General features: G+C 35.9%; 1 protein-coding gene and 1 long non-coding RNA gene across 2 annotated transcripts; one reads left to right on the top strand and one right to left on the bottom strand.

Moving 5' to 3' along the window:
- The first annotated feature begins 9,047 nt into the window (after positions 1-9,047).
- CPR43 (cuticular protein RR-1 motif 43) lies at positions 9,048-10,236 on the top strand. Its single transcript, NM_001173240.1, has 2 exons — positions 9,048-9,097; positions 9,691-10,236. The coding sequence occupies exons 1-2, from the start codon at positions 9,083-9,085 to the stop codon at positions 10,069-10,071; spliced, it is 396 nt and encodes a 131-aa protein (NP_001166711.1). The 5' UTR covers positions 9,048-9,082; the 3' UTR covers positions 10,072-10,236.
- Positions 10,237-12,942: 2,706 nt separating this feature from the next.
- On the bottom strand, positions 12,943-16,743 carry LOC134200984 (uncharacterized). Its single transcript, XR_009976123.1, has 3 exons — positions 15,940-16,743; positions 14,466-15,247; positions 12,943-13,414 (listed from the first exon to the last, which is right to left on the bottom strand). It is a non-coding gene; the product is annotated as an uncharacterized LOC134200984 (long non-coding RNA).
- Positions 16,744-21,610: the final 4,867 nt, after the last annotated feature.

The raw sequence follows: 21,610 nt of genomic DNA on the forward strand, positions 1-21,610 counted from the left end.
TTGCGACTTGTATGCTAAGCGCATGTTTCATTTTTGGTTCTAGAAATTTTATATTCGCCCTAACCGTCGCACTTTTTCTATGTGAATAGGTTGACTACGTAAAATGAAGTGAATTCGAATAGTCTCAGTTGAGATTTTGACGTCATGTTTCAATTTCAACATCGGCGTTCACAATTCGACTTTGATAAGTTCCGGGAGCCACGTAATACAAACCTGGTTTATGCCCTCGTCTGCTTATCTTATAAAATTCATACGCATGCACGAGATCGACTGATTTACGATTTCCAAGAACATAGAACTGTTTTCGATGCTAATTCTGAAACGTGACGAGCGAGTTCAATGGCTTGATTGCATAGAACTATTCAATTTTTAGATGAAACCATTCATCCTTCGTCTAGTTGGCCTTGAAATTATCCTTTACTGATAGTATCGAGTATGTAATTGTCAAGTAACGTAACTAGGTAGACGAGCGTTCTTTAATGTCATGCATGATTGTCGTTGTAAGTAATGTTGTGTTTTCAAATGTCAAACACATTAGTACATCTGCAGCCTCAATCTTATTGCTTAGCGGTTGTTCGTTTGCTGACCGTTGCACCATTAGGCCAAAACGGTTACGGCTGGTAAAATTCAATGATGAAAAAAACCGCATTAAGAATTTACATGTACTGGTAATAGTAAATTAGTAATAGTAAATAGTAGTACTGTTGGTAGGCATGGGGTGGTCGCTAGGATAAGTACCACCGTCCTGTTAGGGGGTCTACTGATTCTATCTGCGGAGCTAACTCCGAGAATTAGGTGTGTCGAAACATTTCACCGATTACCCCTTTCTTGCCTGTTTTTGTGGCAAAGGAACTCTGCTGTCTGATTTGAAGGAATACAGAACAGGTTTATGGAAAGTACTTTAAGATACAACGGCCAGATTTACCATCATGCATGCATGCTCATCTGATTTCGATGGCTAAGAAAACATTATTAGAAAGAAACGGAGATATTGATTGACCTAAAGTCTTAAAGTAAGCGGTCACTTTATTGTTAATAGAGAGATCATGATCATCATCAAGATCATTCCATGTAATTCTCATGTCGTGTGTGGTTTCATCAAATACAAAAATGTTACACAGATATGATATTAGTTTATTACTATATTTATAACTTGATTATATTTTTCTAAATACACACTATTAATACACACACATATGGCACACCAAATAAAAAATAATACATGATCATACACTGCTGATAATTTTAATATTATATTATGACCAAATATTAATTTTATATTTTGTTACATTAATTTAGGGAAATTGTTAAAGTCAATAAGTTTCTAAGGGAGAATGTAGGGGAAGACGAATGTCACTTGTTTTTCCCCAAAATTTTCTGTTTTACTTGCCATCTGCAATCTACACCTTTTTCGTAATAGATTCGATAGAATTGAGGATTTGAAGAGTGAGAAGAGTCAGAAATATTCTTTTAAAAACATATTCTTCAAAACTCCTAGGCATCCACTTTTCGATTTCCGCTTAATATAGTTATTTTTTTTAGTTAGTGAATAACTCATCCTGTCAAGATTATAAGGGTATTAATCATTTAGAAAAGCTATATAGTAAAAAATAAAATTTAGATAATTTACCGAAGTATGTTAATAAAACACAATAAAAAAGTGACAATGTGCCATATTTTCTAAATTTACGAAAATTTAGTTGCAAAATGAGTAAAGCGCTAACACTATCATAATACATTTTGTAGTCAACTTTTCCTCATATTTTGTGAGCCATCGGTATTGCAGAGTATAACATACCGGATCTTATTTCTTAATAAAATTCTTGAGTCACAAAATCACAATTATTATATTACAACTAACCATTTTCCCTTTGGATGTGTGGTTCACAAAATGTTATTCTACAAAGGCCTTATTTACCAAATGTATATTGTTTTCCGCTTGAATTAAGAGAGCTCATTATTTCCTTATCTTTTGTGAAGATTGATGTTGTGACTAAAACTACAGAAACCCTTTTGATGTATTTGATGGTTTTTTTTATTATTGCTTAGGTGGTTGGACGAGTTCACAGCCCACCTGGTGTTAAGTGGTTACTGGAGCCCATAGACATCTACAACGTAAATGCGCCACCCACCTTGAGATATAAGTTCTAAGGTTTCAAGTATAGTTACAACGGCTGCCCTACCCTTCAAACCGAAACGCATTACTGCTTCACGGCAGAAATAGGCAGGGTGGTGGTACCTACCCGTGCGGACTCACAAGAGGTCCTGCCACCAGTAAAATGAGTAAATTGATGTGCAAAATAAGTGATGGAGCGTTTAGGTAATAGAATTATTTTTTCCCTACCTAATCGCTGGCAGCTTAGGGGGCTATTCTAACTACCCACGGTACGGTAGGTGAGCTCACAGGCTGAGCCTGAGAGAGCTTGTTGACACTGGCCATAACAAGAGCAGTGCTTCGCAGAATCTGCCATTGAGTCACAATCATGACCACCTGAGAAGGAAATAACTTTGCTCCGGCGACAGGCGGAGTAATCGATAAAAACTTCGTCATTAGGCTGTTTGTAATTTTAACATTGTCTAAGATGTAATTAAATTTTGATTTGTTCATCACAACCTTAGCCACCTGTCTTACAGGTGAATTGAATCGCATTTAGACATACCTAGTTGAAGATTTTGAACTTCTGCGATTTTGACACTGCCTTTATCCCAAAAACATATAAATAAATAAATAATAAATAAATAATAAATAAATAAATAATAAATAATAAATAATAAATAATAAATAATAAATAATAAATAATAAATAATAAATAATAAATAATAAATAATAAATAATAAATAATAAATAATAAATAAATAAATAAATAATAAATAAATATAAAATAATAAATAAATAATAAATAAATAATAAATAATAAATAAATAATAAATAAATAATAAATAAATAATAAATAAATAATAAATAATAAATAATAAATAAATAAATAATAAATAAATAATAAATAAATAAATAATAAATAAATAATAAATAAATAATAAATAAATAATAAATAAATAATAAATAAATAATAAATAAATAATAAATAAATAATAAATAAATAATAAATAAATAAATATTTACTAACAATCACGCCACGTTAACTAGTCCCGTGATAAGTTCGTAAAGAACTTGTGTTACAGGTACCAGATAACTGAAATAAATGTAAGATTTTTATTATACACATACATATATTTAATATACATCCATAACCCTGGAAAAGACATTTATATTTATCATACAAATACCTTCCCTTGGCGGGATTCGAACCCGCGACCCCCTTATATAGTGACCATGTCACTTACCACTACACCAGACGGCCGTTCAGTTTTTTTTTTTTTTTTTTTATTGCTTGGATGATTGGACGAGCTCACAGCCCACCTGGTGTTAAGTGGTTACTGGAGCCCATAGACATCTACAACGTAAATGCGCCACCCACCTTGAGATATAAGTTCTAAGGTCTCAATTATAGTTACAACGGCTGCCCCACCCTTCAAACCGAAACGCATTACTGCTTCACGGCAGAAATAGGCAAGGTGGTGGTACCTACCCGTGCGGACTCACAAGAGGTCCTACCACCAGTAATTACGCAAATTATAATTTTGCGGGTTTCATTTTTATTACACGATGTTATTCCTTCACCGTGGAAATCAATCGTGAACATTTGTTGAGTACGTATTTCATTAGAAAAATTGGTACCCGCCTGCGGGATTTGAACACCGGTGCATCGCTTCAACACGAATGCACCGGACGTCTTATCCGTTAGGCCACGACGACTTCAGAAGTTAGTGTAGTTATGTATGTAGTTATGTATGTGACACATTAAAATTTAATACACGTAATCATATAGAACATTTATACTGCTTCGGTATGTAACATTGGATTCTAGTCAGCTGCGCTGCTGAATAAAACTACTTAATATTCTTGTCTAGAGCTAAAGGCATTATAAGTTAAGTAAAATTCGATAGAACTCTTAGGGATAATCTGATCAAGTGTTACTGGGATACAAGAAAACCTTACGACTTATGTATGCATGAATGAATATTTTACAAAGTACTATCGTCATTTTGTTTTTATTGCCGACCTCACATTAAACTGTTTGTGTAATATACATATAAAATTACTAATAGTTTGTGTATTTATTGGTTTATTACCATTTACATTATTTTATATTTATGTGACGGAGGTCAAGACTTTTAATGGGTCGCTGAGTCAGCGTAGTATTTATATATTTGCTTACACTTCATTGTATTTGAAACATTAATATTTTGTCAAGAATCGACTAGAGATGTTTGACATAAAGGGCTAACTCTACAAAGGCTTGAAAATATATTATACAAATGAATCTTTGAAGACCATTTCCATTATAAGTCTTGTAGTAGAGTTTTTAAGACTAAGCTAGGCCTGGCATGCGCTGTACGGCTTAAGCCACATAATCGAAACATTTTTATATTAGGCTAAATAAATAGGTCGAGGGATTTTATACGGGGTATAAGAAGAACATCCCCGAAGACGAACTGCTAATAAAATACTAGTCTTAAAAAAAAAAAAAACTGATCATGAATACGCAACGGAACGCAATTTTCCTTATCTAGCGATCTATCTTGCGATAGTTAATTACGAGCGTCAACCCCACCTCTGAGCTGTTGCTCGCCCACATGTCCTGGTGAAACTGGAAAGGCCTCCGGGCCACCGGTAATCCCACAGTCCTAAAAAAAAAACGAGTGCCAGAGTTAACTTTTAATTGTGATACATTGCGTGCAAAATAAATATGAATAAAGTATGTTTATTTGTGCTTTCGTGTCTGGAACCATTTATTAAACACTAGCGACCCGCCCTCGCTTCGCTTCGGAAACATTAAAACACACATGAAACCAAAAAAAAAAATTAAAAAAAAATTACAAAAAGTAGCCTATGTTCATCAGGGACAATGTCGGCTTCTAATGGAAAAAGAATTTTTCAAATCGGTCCAGTAGTTTCGGAGCCTATTCGAAACAAACAAACAAACAAATCTTTCCTCTTTATAATATTAGTATAGATGCGGTATCTGGTTTTCGTTTTTGGGGTTCGATAGTAGGACGGATATGAAGGACCGGTGTGACTTAATTGTGACAACACTCAATCGAGTCACACGGATTTATTAAACATCTTTTTCCAGATCCAAATCCAGCATGAACTTGACTGCTTTCCTGAGATCGATTTTCTTAACCTTTTTTCAGTGCAGCTAGTATTTTTCACTAACCAAGGAACAATGGTCAAACAGAACGTGAAGAGGCATTTCATTTTCAGAGTCAGTTTTACTTTTCGTCGACTTGCTTGTGCCTTCGCAACTTATAATGTCCAAAACATATCCTTTGTGTACATAAATAACACGCAGTTTTAGTATTTCTGGTTTTAAATAAAATTTGCTTAGAAAATACTTAATTTGTTCTCTCATAAATATTCTTCGTCTCGTTAGTAAAACCAGCTTTTACAAATTAATAATTAAAACAAATCCTATCGATTATTATTCAATATCTATTTTGTGTTCGTCGCGTCCTTGTGTAACCGGTTTCATTTTTGTAAAAATATGTTTGGAAAACCCGTGACTTACTACATTTATATATGGGAATGGTTGGGTTAGTTACAATAATAATAAATTATGATTACTTTACACTTAATTACTACTTAAAGAACTTATTGGATACGTTGGATGTCGTGCTTTTTAATGACTTTTTTGTTTTTGATGTTCCGAATACTTTACAATTTGCTATATCAAATTTATTTTAAAGTAAATATATTAAAAATGATAAAATACAAATCATAGAACAAAAAACGTATGCAGTAAAAGTAATACTCAAGAAGAAACAGAAAAAATCTCTCCCTGTAATACGTGGATTTTCTGAGATATAACCTAAGAAGGATTGACGTCGGGTAGGCGGTTGGTCGTAAAATTCGTACAAAATCCTTGCAGCATCATAAAAGGAAATGCTGCGGCGATCCCGGCCTGTGTTGGATAAGAAGAAGAAGCTTTGAATACTTTAAGGTTTTTATAAGATTACTTATCATAATGAATTATGAACGAGAACACAAGCAGAATTATAGCGCCTACCAGTGCGATCACAATAGGCGCTACCGCAGGTGATTACTATCTATCGGCGGTGATTTGAAATCAATCATTTTCGTTTTCATAACATTTGTCATATCACAGAGTAAGTAGCATTATTTAATAAATACAACTTAAATTTTAATCTCTTATGTTATCATTTATGTAGCCGAATTCAATTAAATATGCATTATTAAGAATAACTCGAAAATAAATGATCAGATCTGAGATCTCATCGAAATCATTTCAAAGGGATTATACCTAAGAAGCATCACTTCGCAAAATAAAAGCATCGGTTCATCTAGAAAAGATTTCTGAGATAAAAAACATATAACAGGCGAATAGCGAAAGCCTTCGTTTTTGACGTCGGTTAAAATGAGGAGCATTTTGAATATTAAAAGATTGAGCTTATGAGCTACTGGGAATTTAAGTTACTAGATTATGGTCCTATTATTCAAAGGTGCTCGATAGTAAGGGGACATTGGTTGAATTAGTGCGTTATTCGAGATTGGCCCACTAAATATGTATGTATGTAACTCATAATTGCAGCTGTCAATCAAAGTTTGTAGCTAATTGCGTGCTCTTGTTAGAAAACAATTAAGTTCTGTTCACGAGCATTTTTTCCCCCTTACTTTATACAAAACAGACAGTAAATTGCGATTTCGTTTAAAACAATTAGCAAAGTGATTTAATACAAAACAATAATATGTTGTGCATTTTTTATGTACGCATTAAAATTTATGTGGTTCCGATTCCGATATTATAACAGCATCCTGAAGACATTAACAGACCGTTATGACTGTCGGTACTTGAACCATTGTACCATGGTTCACTTGCGGACTAAATAATAATAATAATAATAATAATGGTTGGTTCGAAGTAAGTATCAGTGGAATGGAATATTTGAAATGTACTCAACTGATAACTGCTTTTAATATATGTATCTTTTTTATTTGATTGGTTTTGTTAATTTTAAGTATGTTTCAATGATACTATGTACACATATGGACTTATTGTTTTCTGAAATAAAATAAACCATTCATTCATTCATTCATAATCAGATGTGTGGTTTCAAATCTCTTTGAAGAACTTCATTGTCTCAGTGAGAATAGTCCCTGGTCTGTATAAGGGAATCTATGCTCTTGTATGCAGCTTAAGGATATGATAGGTGTCTTAAGGTGATTGAAATAAGTTTGTTGTTGCAGTAGAACTTCCCGTCATGAATAAAAAAACACGTAGAATTAAAGCTTTTTACTGCTTATAATTTCATATACTATATGATTAATTAACTATAAAATACAGAGAGCCTATAATATAACAAGTATATGTAAATGGCTAGCGGATGTACTACTTCAGAAGCTTTAGCATACCTAATTATAAATACAGATAGTTTGTCGCAGTAAATTAAAAACGCATGTAAATCACAATTAACTATAGAATAAGTATGTTCATTGAGTTTTTTATTTTAAAATAATGGTATAGATAGCATTTTCGTCGGTAATATATACAAAAAAAGTCTGAAAAAATCGTTTCTATTCATTGATGGTTTTTTTTATTTTCAGTAGTTTTCAGACTTTTTTAAATGAGTTTTTATCTTTTCGTTTTTATTTTCAAACAGCAAAAGCTGGTAAATACAAGAGTTAAAAGCAAACAAATACATTTACCAATTTATAGAATATTACTAGCTGACCCGGCAAACATTGTTTTGCCATATATAAGATTTCTAGGGAATTTCCAGTGTAGAAAAAAAATATACTTATTGTAAGTGTGTAAGGATGTGGTAAATGAGTGAAAGAGGTATGTAGTGCTGTGAACGATGAGGGAATATATAATAAAAATAACAAAACCTCATTCAACCATATAATACCTCATTATAACAAAAAAAAATGTCCAAATAAAAAAAAATATGTTAGGGGTGGACAACCCTAATCACTTAGGGGTATGAAAAACAGATAGTAGCCGATTCTCAGGCTTACTGAATATGCATAAGAAATTTCATAAGAATCGGTCAAGCGGTTTCGGAGGAGTATGGGAACGAACATTGTGACACGAGAATTTTATATATTAGATTATTATTTTTCTTAATTTAACCATACAAAATAATGAAGCTTCAAACATTGCAATATCTACCAATCGTCCTCCTTTCTTAAGGCTGCTAATTAGTATATTTACTTACCTGCCTACATATTCAATACTTTAAGAATTCACGAGATTATACAACACAGCTTGAGTTTTAGTTGGGTAACGATTTATTGTCAATCACTATAGACAGCTCGTTGCGAATCTTACACAAATCACGTGTCAATCGCATATTGATTTAATCTAATATATAAAATTCTCGTGTCACAATGTTCGTTCCCATACTCCTCCGAAACCGCTTGACCGATTCTCATGAATTTTTTTATGCATATTCAGTAAGCCTGAGAATCGGCTACTATCTATTTTTCATACCCCTAAATGATTAGGGTTGTCCACCCCTAACATATTTTTTTTTATTTTGACATTTTTGTTTTGTTTTAATGAGGTATTATGTGGTTGAATGAGGTTTTGTTATTTTTATTATATATTCCCTCATCGTTCACAGCAATACATACCTCTTTCACTCATTTACCACATCCTTACACACTTACAATAAGTTAGTTTTTTTTCTACACTAGAAATTCCCTAGAAATCTTATATATGGCAAAACAATGTTTACCGGGTCAGCTAGTAACTATATATGCATCCGAATGCGTGAAGAAGCTCAATGAATGGAGTGTAATTAATAAATGACGTTTTCGATCATCACGCAAGCGCACGAGTACGTTAGGAACGCACATATTTTGTTGAATTTATTGTGACGTGCATAATGCTGCAATCATATCCAGAGGTGGTAGGCAGTTGAGACCCGTGCGTATATAAATGCTGATAGTACAGCCTCACATCAACATTGTCTAGTGCCTTCACCGACAAATACAAACATGAAGACCTTTGTTGTAAGTGCTAGTGAACGTGCTTTATTATTAGTATATGTTATTTAAAATAAATAAAAAATTGTGACGCTAGTGAAGTGAAGTCGTTTGTTTGCAAAAGCTATTATAGTGACGCGAAAAGAAAACAACGTTTTTTTTTGGTTAAATATCTGATTTTACGTCCGGTGTTAAGCGAGTACTGGAGCCCATGGAAATCTCTATTATATTAGAAAAAAACTGCCGTTTTAGCTTTAAGGCTGGATTGCATGATTGTTTAGCGGCAGAAATAGACAAAAAAGTAGACCCGTGTAAGCTTATAGTAAGCAGGGAAGTAAGTCTACATATAATACGGACAGCTGGGAAATAAGATGGCGTAATCACTGTTACAATAAAGCGTATTGTGAGTCTGCACGGGCAGGTTCTATTATCCTGCCTCTTCCTGGTTAGAAGTGTGGAACTTCGAAGTCATGTTTGAAAAGGGATTAGGGCATTAGGGTTGTGATGTCTTGTAAGCAATTTATACTAGGTGAACTGTGAAGGTTGTCTACCAATCGATACTTAAAATTGACCACAGGGGACAATTATCATAAAAGATTTTGACGATTGGATTTTTACAGATTCTCTTCGGACTTGTGACGGTCGCGGTAGCTGCACCCCAATCACCTACTGAACCCATCCCGATCCTGAAGCAGGAGAGCAGCATCGAGCCTGATGGGTCCTACCAATACTCTTATGAGACTGGAAATGGTATCTCCGCTGCCGAGCGAGGCGCTCTCAAAAACATCGGCGCTGAAGAACCTGCTTTACAGGTTGAAGGTCAATTCCAGTACCCAAGCGAGGACGGTGGTACTATCCAGTTGTCCTACATCGCCAATGAGAACGGCTTCCAGCCTCAGGGATCACATTTACCCACACCACCCCCAATTCCTGAAGTCATCCAGCGCGCTCTCGCATACCTCGCCACCGCACCCCCACAGCCTGAAAACAACAGGCCATAATTATTCCGTTAATTTGCTTAAAAAAAGAGTTAATTCAGTAATTCTAGTTGAATTTGAGATGCCAATTTATTTCTTAACGTATTTAAGTAATTTCAGATATTCTTTTTTATATTTTTGTACAGAATTGTTCTATTTATGATGTAAGTAATAAAATATTCTAAATTTTAAAAGTATATTATTTATTTATAATACTTACTGTTACATGTACAATAGAATCGTTATTAAATAGGTATCAAGATAAACGTGGTACAAAAGCACTACTTAATTCAAAATGAAATAATTTCAGCAGACACTAAAACGGAGATTGAAATGGAGATTCTAGGGTATACAAAAAATCTTACATAGAATGATATTACATTACAATTTTCAAAGATTTATAATAACTATTTTTAAGTTAAATAAAATATATAGCAACTGCTTAAATGTACATATGTGGGACACACGTATAGTCACGATAGATAAGAGATATTTTTTTTTTTTAATTTGAAATCATGATAAATAATGCAAACCGATGCTTGACATTTTGTATCTTGGTTTAGAATTTCACTCATTACATTCCACAAATTTACATAATATGTCAATTTGTAATTAACAAAATAAATTAAGTAGCTGCGTAGGTAATTGTTAGAATGCTATTTAGTTCTATACAATTTCTAGGATGTATGGTGAGTACGCACGGATAGGTACTACCATCCTGCCTACCATGGCCACAAAGCAGTCACGCATTCCCACGTGATTGGACAGATTAAATTTAAAATCTGACTTCATGTTACAAAGTGAAATTAGGCTATCACAGGCTATCACATTAGGATATCCATACGCTGCGGCAAGGGCGAATCCAGCTTTGGCGCCAGGAGGGGGTCACATAGTCAAATTTTCGATGCGCTCGTTCCCAAACGCTTGCCATCATACAAAGTTATTATATTATATTAAATTAATTAAATATTGAAGGTATGTAGTTACATAAAATCTGAATAGTGACAAAATATATAAATAAAATCATTAGGTTCAATTAGTGGTTCACCTAAGTCCTGGAACCAGCTCAGGGGGGGGTCATGATCCCATGACCCCCCCCCCCCTGGATCCGCCGTTGCGCTGCGGACAGCACTCCTCCCTTATTTCGTCCTGCTCCCACATCACCCCTGCCCTGTGTGGCAGGGAGCTTCGTTCCGGGCAGTGGGGTTTGCCCCAAAGCCCGTTCCGTGCCCCCAAAAGGAGGTACGACGACCTCTCTTGTCTTGTTGTCTTGGGCTCTGTTAATAACTAATATTAGATAACTAATACACTATCTGATTGTTTGCTCACCTAGAACAATAAAAACGCAATTCCTTGAAACTATTTACTATTTGACGGATAGTCCATTTTGAACTAGTGAAACTCTACCACTCTTCGCTTTGACTTTTGCTACACGTATGTATTATGTGTACATAATGTATTGTACTAACGTAGTATTATCATAAACATCTTCCTTGATTTATTGATTTATTGATAAAAAGTTCCAAGACCGTGGGAGAAACGACGAAGGAACGCCTAGAAGATATGCTATTGCTTAGAAGATATGCTAATATCACACATTTATTATCTTTGTTGATTTTATTTCGAGAATGATTTTCATGCATGATGTTAATGCGACCATCTACCTGAGATATATACTCGAAGTTTCAATGGTATTATCGCTTGGTGTATGCTTCAAACTGGAACGCATGAGGGCTTCGTGGCAGATACAGGTAGAGCGATAGTGTCTACGTCGATAGACTTATTTATTATATACATTCCTCTAACAAGTGTAGATTTTTCGGGTCATCGTTTTCGTTGAGCCCGTTGCTTGTGATGAAGGGCTCGGCGAGAGTAAACTAACCCTCAGACACAGCCCACTGAGTTTCTCGCCGGATCTTCTCAGTGGGTCGCGTTTCCGATCCGGTGGTAGATTCTGAGAAGCACGGCTCTTGCTAGGGTTAGTGTTAGCAACGTTTTTAGGTTTGAGCCCCGTGAGCTCACTTACTTGTTAGAGTTACGCTGACATTGCCTCTCAAGGCTATCAGCTTAGGTAGGAAAAAAAAGGTACCAGCGCGCTAGAGAGACGGTAGTGTGCGGCGCAGCCTCAGCCCCCTCAGGTCACCTCGTGAAGGTATAATACCATTCTACCTTAAACGGGCTTGCTTATGCCGGCCTAAAACAAGCCCGTTAATATCCCATGGCATAAATATTATCCATAAATAATCGTCTATTTGAAATTAGATGAATGTGTGTCTTATGTTTATTTAATAAAAATAGGTTAATTTATTATTATCAAATTATTCCTGCTTACATTAGTCAGTAAAAGTAAATGTTTGCCAAAAAGTTGTAAAAAAGTAACGGTAGTTAGCAAAAAATATCGTTTTACAAAACATTGCAAAATTAAGCGCGTTGAAGTCTTTTGTTTCACGCGGGCAGCAATTCTAATTTAACGATTTTTCATTAGTTCCACATTAGTATGCGAATAAATATACCGGGCGTTGCTACATAAGCAATTCGACAATGAAGATTTCCCAATTGATAGTCTGGCTCGAATGGTGAAAGACTTTTGTCTTTAAAATTAACATACAAGGGACAAATCTGTACATTCTCACGGAAACACTATAAAATTAACAGTGGTATCAATTTTTGCTTTACTATCACTTAATGAATGATGTTACGAAACAAGTCCATATTGGTGATAACACTCAGAAATTTTTTTTCGCCAAGTATCCAATGGTAGGAATGTGGTGGGACAACCCTAAAATAATACTATTAAGAGTTTGTCTCCGAATTTCAATATGGTAAGCGTGACTTACCGCATTTAGTAGGTAGGCAATGAGTTCGTCGGCATACCTGTCATAATAAAACAATGAATATTTGTATATGGTATGTACATATTTGCTTCCTTCTTATTGAATTAGTCGATTAATACTACACATATTTTATTTATTAATATATGTTCAAATAGTTGTGGCCCAGTGTGTTTCTCGCTGGTTCTTCTCAGCGGATTGCAATTCCGATCCGGTGGAGTTGTCAGTTCTTCAGAAGCGTTATTTAATGAGTAATCAATTACACGCGTCATTAGGGTTCCTCCCGATCCATTAACGGTGCTTTTAGGTACGTCAAGCACTGGTCACCGTCCTCGCCGAAACCGTCGCTTGTGACGAAGGGCTCGACGAGTAAATTAACCCACAGACAGAGCTCACTGAGTTTCTCGCCGGATCTTCTCAGTGGGTCGCGTTTCCGATCCGGTGGTAGATTCTGCGAAGCACTGCTCTTGCTAGGACCAGTGTTAGCAACACTCCCGGTTTGAGCTCCGTGAGCTCACCTGCACGTCAAGGCGAAGCTGAAATAGTGTTTCAAAGCTATCAGCATAGGTAGGAAAAAAAATACAATTACAGATATACATATATTTATATAGTTAATTAAAATACGGTAGAAGTCTTTAAACCATACATCTAGCGGCGAAAACAGAAACTCCGTTCAACATTAATTGATACAAAATTGTTGACCAGTTGTCCTCTCTCAAAATGTCCTTAGTTCATGATTGCTTCTAATACTTGTAGATGGCGTTAATTTAAAATACTCATCGATTGTTTTCTATGATAAATAAATATAAAATAAATCGCAACACGATTTTTGACGTTAATTTTCATTCATTGAAATTTAATGTAATTTATGTATAATTTTAGCTTATTAATCCAAACTAGTAGGTATATGTTCCTTTTGAATTTCAGTTGCTGATGTTATTTTTATGTCTTTATCGGATCAGCCTAAGCTTAGGACAGTGTTATTTCTTCCTAGTTTAAAATTCTATAGATCAAAGATATAAACAAATATTTCTCGAATGTCTTAAATGCCGAAAATGAATTTATGTAAAGGATATTAAGCATTTACTACTATCACAAGCATTAATAAGTCTATATCTACTGGGAAGTACTATCATTAAATTTCGTTTAGACACGTTAAAACGCCAGGAACATTACCGAGATTATTGTCAGCTCTGTGCGGTACCTATACTTTTTATGTAGTAAAAGAACTGTACTCTGTCACATCGGAAATAGAGTTTTTTTTTCAATGATGAAATCTATTTTTCAAACCGGAAAGCACAGTTGCTGTATGATAAAATTGGCAAACTGTGGGTATAATCTATGATGTACCGACACACCGATATGACATATGGCGCTGAAACGTAGACATTGACCGTTTGGTCCGTAAGTTCAAAGTCGCTCAGCGTGCTATGGAAAGGTGTATGCTCGGAGTTTCTTTGATAGATCGAGTCAGAAATGAGGAAATCCGTCAAAAAACCAAAGTAACCGACATAGACCTAAAGATTAGCTAGCTGAAATGGCAATGGGGCGATGGAGCAGACGCGTTCTGGACTGGAGACCACGTACCGGTAAGCGCAGCGTTGGGCGTCCTCCTGCCTGGTGGACCGATGACTTGCGGCGATATGCTGGGAAAGATTGGATCCGGAAGGCGGAGGATCGTTCATTGTACCGGACTATGGGAGAAGTCTACATCCAGCAATGGAGAGAGAGAGATACGGGCTGATGATGTACCAACATTCTTTACAACTACAATCTTAAAATATATTCAACAAATATACTTTTATGTCAGCATAATGTTGTAAATTTTTATTTAAAAATACAATGATTTTGAATTATACAAGCAACCAATGGAATATGTTTACGAGATTAATTTTAGCGTCATTTAATTTACTTCATTCGGTTTTAAGCATTCAAAGTCTTAGTCTACTTATAAATTAGGTTTAATTACGATTTCCTTTGTAATAAAGAAATTGTTAAACTTAACCTTTATTTACTTTAACTTCTTTACTTAATTTACCTGTAATCACGCTAGTGTTCATTAGAATAATTAAATAAACTTAGTTTGATTAAAAGGAAGTTTTAATCAAAACTATTGCGTCTTGTGAGTCCACTCACGCAGGTACCATCATTCTGTCTATTTCTGTCACATAACAGTAATGCTAAAGGCGTGCGTGCTTACCTCGTGTGCAATAATTACTTTATTGCTCTATAGTAAGCGCACGGTTAAAATGGAATAGTTACTAATGTAATAGTTTCATTAAAAGTGACGAGGCCGGCGCACCCTAACACCATTGCGCCCACACCCCTTGCACCATATGTAAGGCCGCCTCTGAGTAATGCGCTCTGGTCTGAAAGGTGGGGTAGCCGTTATAGACCCTATATAGACCTGAGACTTAGAGATCATATCTCAAGGTGGGTGGAGGTATTTACGTTATTAAAGTTTATGGGCTTCGGTAACTTACTCATCTAAGCAATAAAAACAGCTTTTTGATTTGTGATCTTGTCATCTTATCTATGATTCGCGACAACTTAAAAATAGTTATAAGTCGTTTAAAATAGTTTGTCCGGCTATAAATATGCACGATATGCAAGCTTGACCGTCTAGGACTTCTACGAGTAGCTACTACTTTTTGGGAATTAATCAATAATACCGTCTTTATGAGTAGGGCTCAAGTTTTTCGGTACACGCATAATATAAGATTGGCCGTGATTACTTTTCGCTTACTGTAATTAAAAAAAATGTATTAACCGTATACGATGTGAACACGGTTCAAGTGAATGAAAAATTATTATAATAATGAAAAACGCAAATGCGTTTAATAGGTCCCATTGATGCTATTACGCTTAGAAGAAATTTTATATCGTTTAAATCAAAAGAATTAATGCAAAACTGGCATTACATAAGCTACGTCAAAGCATTGCGCATGTTTCGCTTTCTCAGAAGTTGTATCCATCAGCAATTTCGAATCTTTGATTCAAGTTTCCGTTCGAAATAAATATGAACGTGTGTGATGTTTAAAATAACCTTCGGGCTACTTACATAACTTCCAGATCGAGAAACTCAACATCCCGGCTGAGTTGAAGCTCTACCTCTACTTCTCTAAATCATTGACCGACTTAGTACGCGTGGGCTGAGCTTTCGGTCGCATCGTCTAGTAATTACATTTTTACAAGCGCTAAATCCGTTACAAGATTACTACACGTTGTTACAAAGGTGTTAATGGGTTTTTTTTATATATATTTGGCTTCGCTGTTCACATATCGGGCGTGTCTATAATAAAAGTATTGCGTGATTTGTGACTCGCGGTATTAAGTTTGACCCTGGTGACCCGTGGCTTACTGGTAATAATAGTCGTTGACATTTAACGCCGGAGAACTAGTTTCGCTGAGGCCCGCGCTCGTCTTCACTATTCACGTTATAATATGCTAATTAATATCATGTTTTTAAGATTAGTGACCGTAATCTAATAGTCAAGGTCAGTTTATATGTATGTACATACGTCCTGAACATTAGTGTTTTGGAGTTTTATTTATGATTGGTTATTTTTTATTATATGTATAACAAAAAATGTATTTTAGTTAATAAATATTGAATTAAGTTTATGAAGATTTCATTAAAGAATAATCAATTTTTACTTTACAATATTTATGATCTTAATGTAGACTATTTACGTGCTGATATTGTTACTTTTGTAATTTATTTATACGTAATCTATACATATGAAGATGTTCACTACGTTAAAAGCAGGCGACTCTATTTTTAGGGTTTTATTAACATTTTTTAATAATCTTTTACTTTAAATAAGTATAACTATGTAGTTTGAAAATAAAAACAAGATTAAATAGCACACCGAACTGACAATGAATTTTATTTTATATTTTATCTTTTTATTTATTTACGTTTTATTGTTTCGATGGGTGGACGAGCTCATAGCCCACCTGGTGTTAAGTGGCTACTGGAGCCCATAGACATCTACAACGTAAATGCGCTACCCACCTTGAGATATAAGTTCTAAGGTCTCAGTATAGTTACAACGGCTGCTCACCCTTCAAACCGAAACGCATTACTGCTTCACGGAAGAAATAGGCGGGGTGGTGGTACCTGCCCGTGCGGACTCACAAGATGTCCTACCACCAGTAAATATATCCTGTTGATACTGATCACGGTATTAGAGGGAAGTTTTCAGGTTAATCGGACGTCGTTAAAGTCTGTGAAAATGACGTTCAAAGATTCCGTTACATGGAAACAAACATGGATACATATATACTCGTACACAATAAAATCGTGTTAATAACATATTATGTAGCACATGCCCTTCAAATTCCATAGACTAGGTACGGTTACAATCAAATAAGTTATCTATTACAGAAATTATAAGTTAAGTTTTTAGCTGTATGTTTTTTTAAGTTATTGCATAGCTTTTATCGAATGAAGAAATTCCGTAACGAAAATAAAACCTAACACCCCCACTCCGCCTACCATGTAGCTCACGTTCAACACATTCACACGTTGCGCTTGTGTAGTGTTTGTGAATAAGCGCGCGGCGTGACGTCGCACTGCATGCGCATCATGAATAGTCAGCCCATCTCTCTCTCGCGCGGTCTAGCTTATGAGTGCGAAGAGGACAGTTAATGTTTTGCTTTTTTTAATGTTTATAAATATAGCGTGGTCTTATTTTATTATTGTTTTAATATTAAATTATTATTGTCTAATTATAATTGCATAATTTAATAAAAAATGCTATGCAATAGCTTTACCGCGGTAGTCCCCGAGTTCCACACGTGTTTTTTTTTAATTTGTTTCCAATCAAATTCCAATATACTAATGTATTCAAGAATAATACATAAAGAATATTATTAACTGAACGTTCACAACATTATTAACAGTGAAAGTGATCACGATACGAATGAAAGTGTGTGTATTGCTTCTACCGTCGTTTTTTTTCTTTCCCTTCCCATTCGCTGTTTGCTTAAAGGGTTATTATAGCTACGCTTGGGCGGGGCTACCGTCGGTTCTCGACAGTTGTGTAGTAAAGGTTTAATTGTTTTAACTTTAATTGTCAGTATTTATGTTTATTCCATAAGTTCAAAGGTGCATTACAAGCCACAGACACAGGCCACTGAGTTTCTCACCGGATCTTCTCAGTGGGTCGTGTTTACCATCCGGTGGTAGATTCTGCGAAGCACTGCTTTTGCTAAGGTCAGTGTTAGAATCACTCCGGCTTGAGCCCCGTGAGCTCATCTGCTAGCTAAGGTTACGCTGAAATAGCCTCTCAAGGTTATCATCAGCTTAGGTAGGAAAACAAAAAAAAAAGTAGATACTTTGCTTAATACTATCGGACGACTTTATTTTTGCCTATGTAGACAGACGAGCACACAGCCCGTCTAATGGTCGTCGTTCCTTATGGACATCAGCGATACCAGAACTACAGCCAAGTAGTTGTCTACCACCGAGAGCCTTCCGCAAGCCTCCTTTGAAGGAAAACATGCCTGTCATAGTCCTCGGAAAGCAGATAAAATGTCATCAATGATTATTATCCATTCAGTTCCAACCAAATTCTACATAAACCTTGATTTCATATAAAAATATAAATGATTAGGTCACAGTTGGACGATGTAGCCAATCCATCATCTGTGACTAGAGTGATCAGTCATATATGAATGCCTGTTATTTGATATTTAACGTTAGCAATTGCACTTAAATTGTTGTTGTTATACTATGTGTATTTATTAAAATCTTATTAACTACACTATATTTTTTTTAAAAGCTTAAAAATACCCTTTTGTAAAACAATATACACATAAGAAGTAAATTGCCGCTGATGGCATAGTCTACGAAACTTGAAGGCACAATTAGTTAAAGTTACGGAATGAGAAACTTTCTCATAATACGTGCCGTATCAAGGATAACTGCTTTCTGTACCAGGATCCTAACCCAGCTAGATAATGAAAGTTTCTTAAGGTGTTGATCGAAACTTTTCGCTATCGAACAAGGCTTATTGGCAACAATATACCTATCCGTGATAGTAGATCGGTTCCAGTAGAGCGTAACATGACCATTTTCAAGAACTGGTTGAGGTTGGTATTGGTAATTAGGAACAGCAGAATCAAGAAAACCATATTTCAGAGCAAGTTGTTGATGAATAATCCTAACCACTTGGTTATGTCTATGCAAGTACTCGCCGTTAGCAAAACGAGAACAGCCAAAAACAATATGTCTAATAGACTCTCCCGGACGGTGGCATGCCCGATAAATGTCGACCGTTCCATCCTTTAATATAGGTATACTCGTATTTCCGGTAGTTGTTCGTAATGATAATTTCGCCCATAATTATTAATATTATTATTTTGTATCATTACATGGTACAATTCAGATAAAGACTGACGGGCCGGGAACTGCTCTAATCAACGTTTAGGTGGTTATTTAAATAAAATATTCTGTTAATCTTCTTAATATTAAATTGAAATATACAATATTATTAATTCAGTAATTCAATAATTTAGTAATTTGATATAGAAATAAAAGAATGGAATAAAAAAATACGTGTATTACTTCAGCTCAATATGAATTGGTAATTAGAATTAATTTGATATATTAATGTTTTATGTTTAAATATTATTCCTCATCATTAATATATGTATACACACGAATATTTAAATATGAATATGTAAACATCCTTAAAATTTACTGTACAAATTGTTAAATATTTGTTAAAATTAAAAATGATCGCATTGCTTAAACATACGATCGATATAGTTTAAACTTTAAACCGATATAGAAAATATATTAACAAGATCGTTCCTTTTATTAGTTATGTTATAACATTTAGTTCTCTATAGAGAACTAAATGTTTTTATTTCTCGGATGGGTGAACGAGCTCACAGCCCACCTGGTGTCAAGTGGTTGCCAGAGCCCATATATATCGACATGAATACTGCCCGCCGCCCATTGTGAGAACGTGGTCAATGTATCAATTGAATTGTGTAACAATAGGATTCTCAGACAGGAACCGGTGCCTACGCATGCAGGTCCATAATACGCCTTTGCATAAATAAAGTGTGTGTCTGTTGGTCTACTTCATCATCATCTTTTCATCGCTATAATTATATATGTAATAGTGTTATTGTCTTCAAAAAATACCTGCCTTAGCAGAAACGTCCAAGGTAGAAACTAGAAATTACAGTAAAACTCACATTTATTCATAAATTAGACACCGATTACGTAAGCGAGTGGTAAGAGAGTGTGAACACTTTTTTATGATTTAGGTATTACTGGTGGCCCAGAGGCTCTTCCAGTTTCACTAGGACAGACGGGCGAGCAAAGGCTCAGACAGGAGGGGTGGGATTTGCTAACAGCTCCATTTCCAAAGGAGACCTAACAACTGAAGAGTAGCTGACTCGCGAGTGAATCTACTACCGGATCGTTATTGCGACCCCCTTCAAAAGATCCGGCGAGAAACTCATCGGCCTGATGTTTAGGTTAGGCTGCACGTCGAAATCTTTGCCGAGTTCGACAAGTACGGTTATCGGGGCTCTCTAAGCTTGCTGCTAGTGTTAGGGCTGAAGGGGTGTAATGCAAGAGTTATTGGGTCTGATGGATCCGTAAGGACCTAGTATAGGGCATCGACGGTGATTGAGTCCTGCGTGGGCAGGATTGAGGGAGTAGTCAGCGGCGACAACGATAAGGCGATTGTCATGACGTATATCGAATTACATTTCTGAGGCTGACTTCATGTGTTTGCGGATCGATTCGAGACCCAGTTTGTCGTGTCCGTTCCTCAGGAACCAAGAAGTTTCAACGGTTAACATGCAAAAGCGGGATATTAGGGATTGGAGGGTCACTATGTGTGTGCGGGCTGCGTGAATAAACACCACATTCGCGTAAGTCATGATGGGCCTTATGTATGTTTTGTAAAGTGTCACCTTGTTCCGAAGGGACATTGCAGGATAGGGCAGAATTTCTTGGGTGGTCATCCAGGGTGATTTCCAGGTACTTGATCTTCCTCGCCCAGGGTATAAGTTGGCCGAAGAGGACCATCGGGGGTGTGAGATTTCTCCTCCTAAAGCGGTCCATGTAGGGTTTTCCCTTTGAAATATCACCGCTGTGCTTTTCGCCGGGTTGATGTCTATGCGTCATTTTCGGAACCTCTGTCCGAAGGTTATGGCTGCGCTCTGGAATTTATTCGCGATTAGGGACTTCTTTCTACTCGAAAAGTAAACAGTCGTGTCGTCAGCGAATAAGGCTAAATGGATCGGTTGCGACCAGGGAATGTAGTTGGTAAACAAACTAAAGAGAAGCGAAGAGAAGACGAAGTCTTGCGGGACTCCGGCAAGAGAGGACGCGGTGAGGAGCGAGCTCCCTATACCCGTAAGTCCGGTATGATGAGCGCGAGACTGTCCGGCACGCCCATGTTGAATAGTTTGAAAATCAAACCGTTGCACCAGACTTTTTAGAGTGACTTTAGTCGGTTAAGCCCTAAGAGAATGTGCTCCGTGAGGCGATGCATCTGTTGTACGCTTAAGTGATTTCCACGGATTCGAATTGCTTATAGATGAGAATTCCCTTGGATGAGATGATGTCTCTGAGGCGTTTATAGACCAGACGCTGGTATAGTTAGCCTAGAGACACGAGGAGGCTAATTGGGCCATAACTAAGACAGGAAAGTGTTATATGGAAATGGGACTGTACCTTGCGAAATACGTGAGATATT

This window comes from Bombyx mori, chromosome 22, assembly GCF_030269925.1.
Source record: "Bombyx mori chromosome 22, ASM3026992v2".
In the NCBI taxonomy this organism is placed as follows: Eukaryota; Metazoa; Arthropoda; class Insecta; order Lepidoptera; family Bombycidae; genus Bombyx; species Bombyx mori.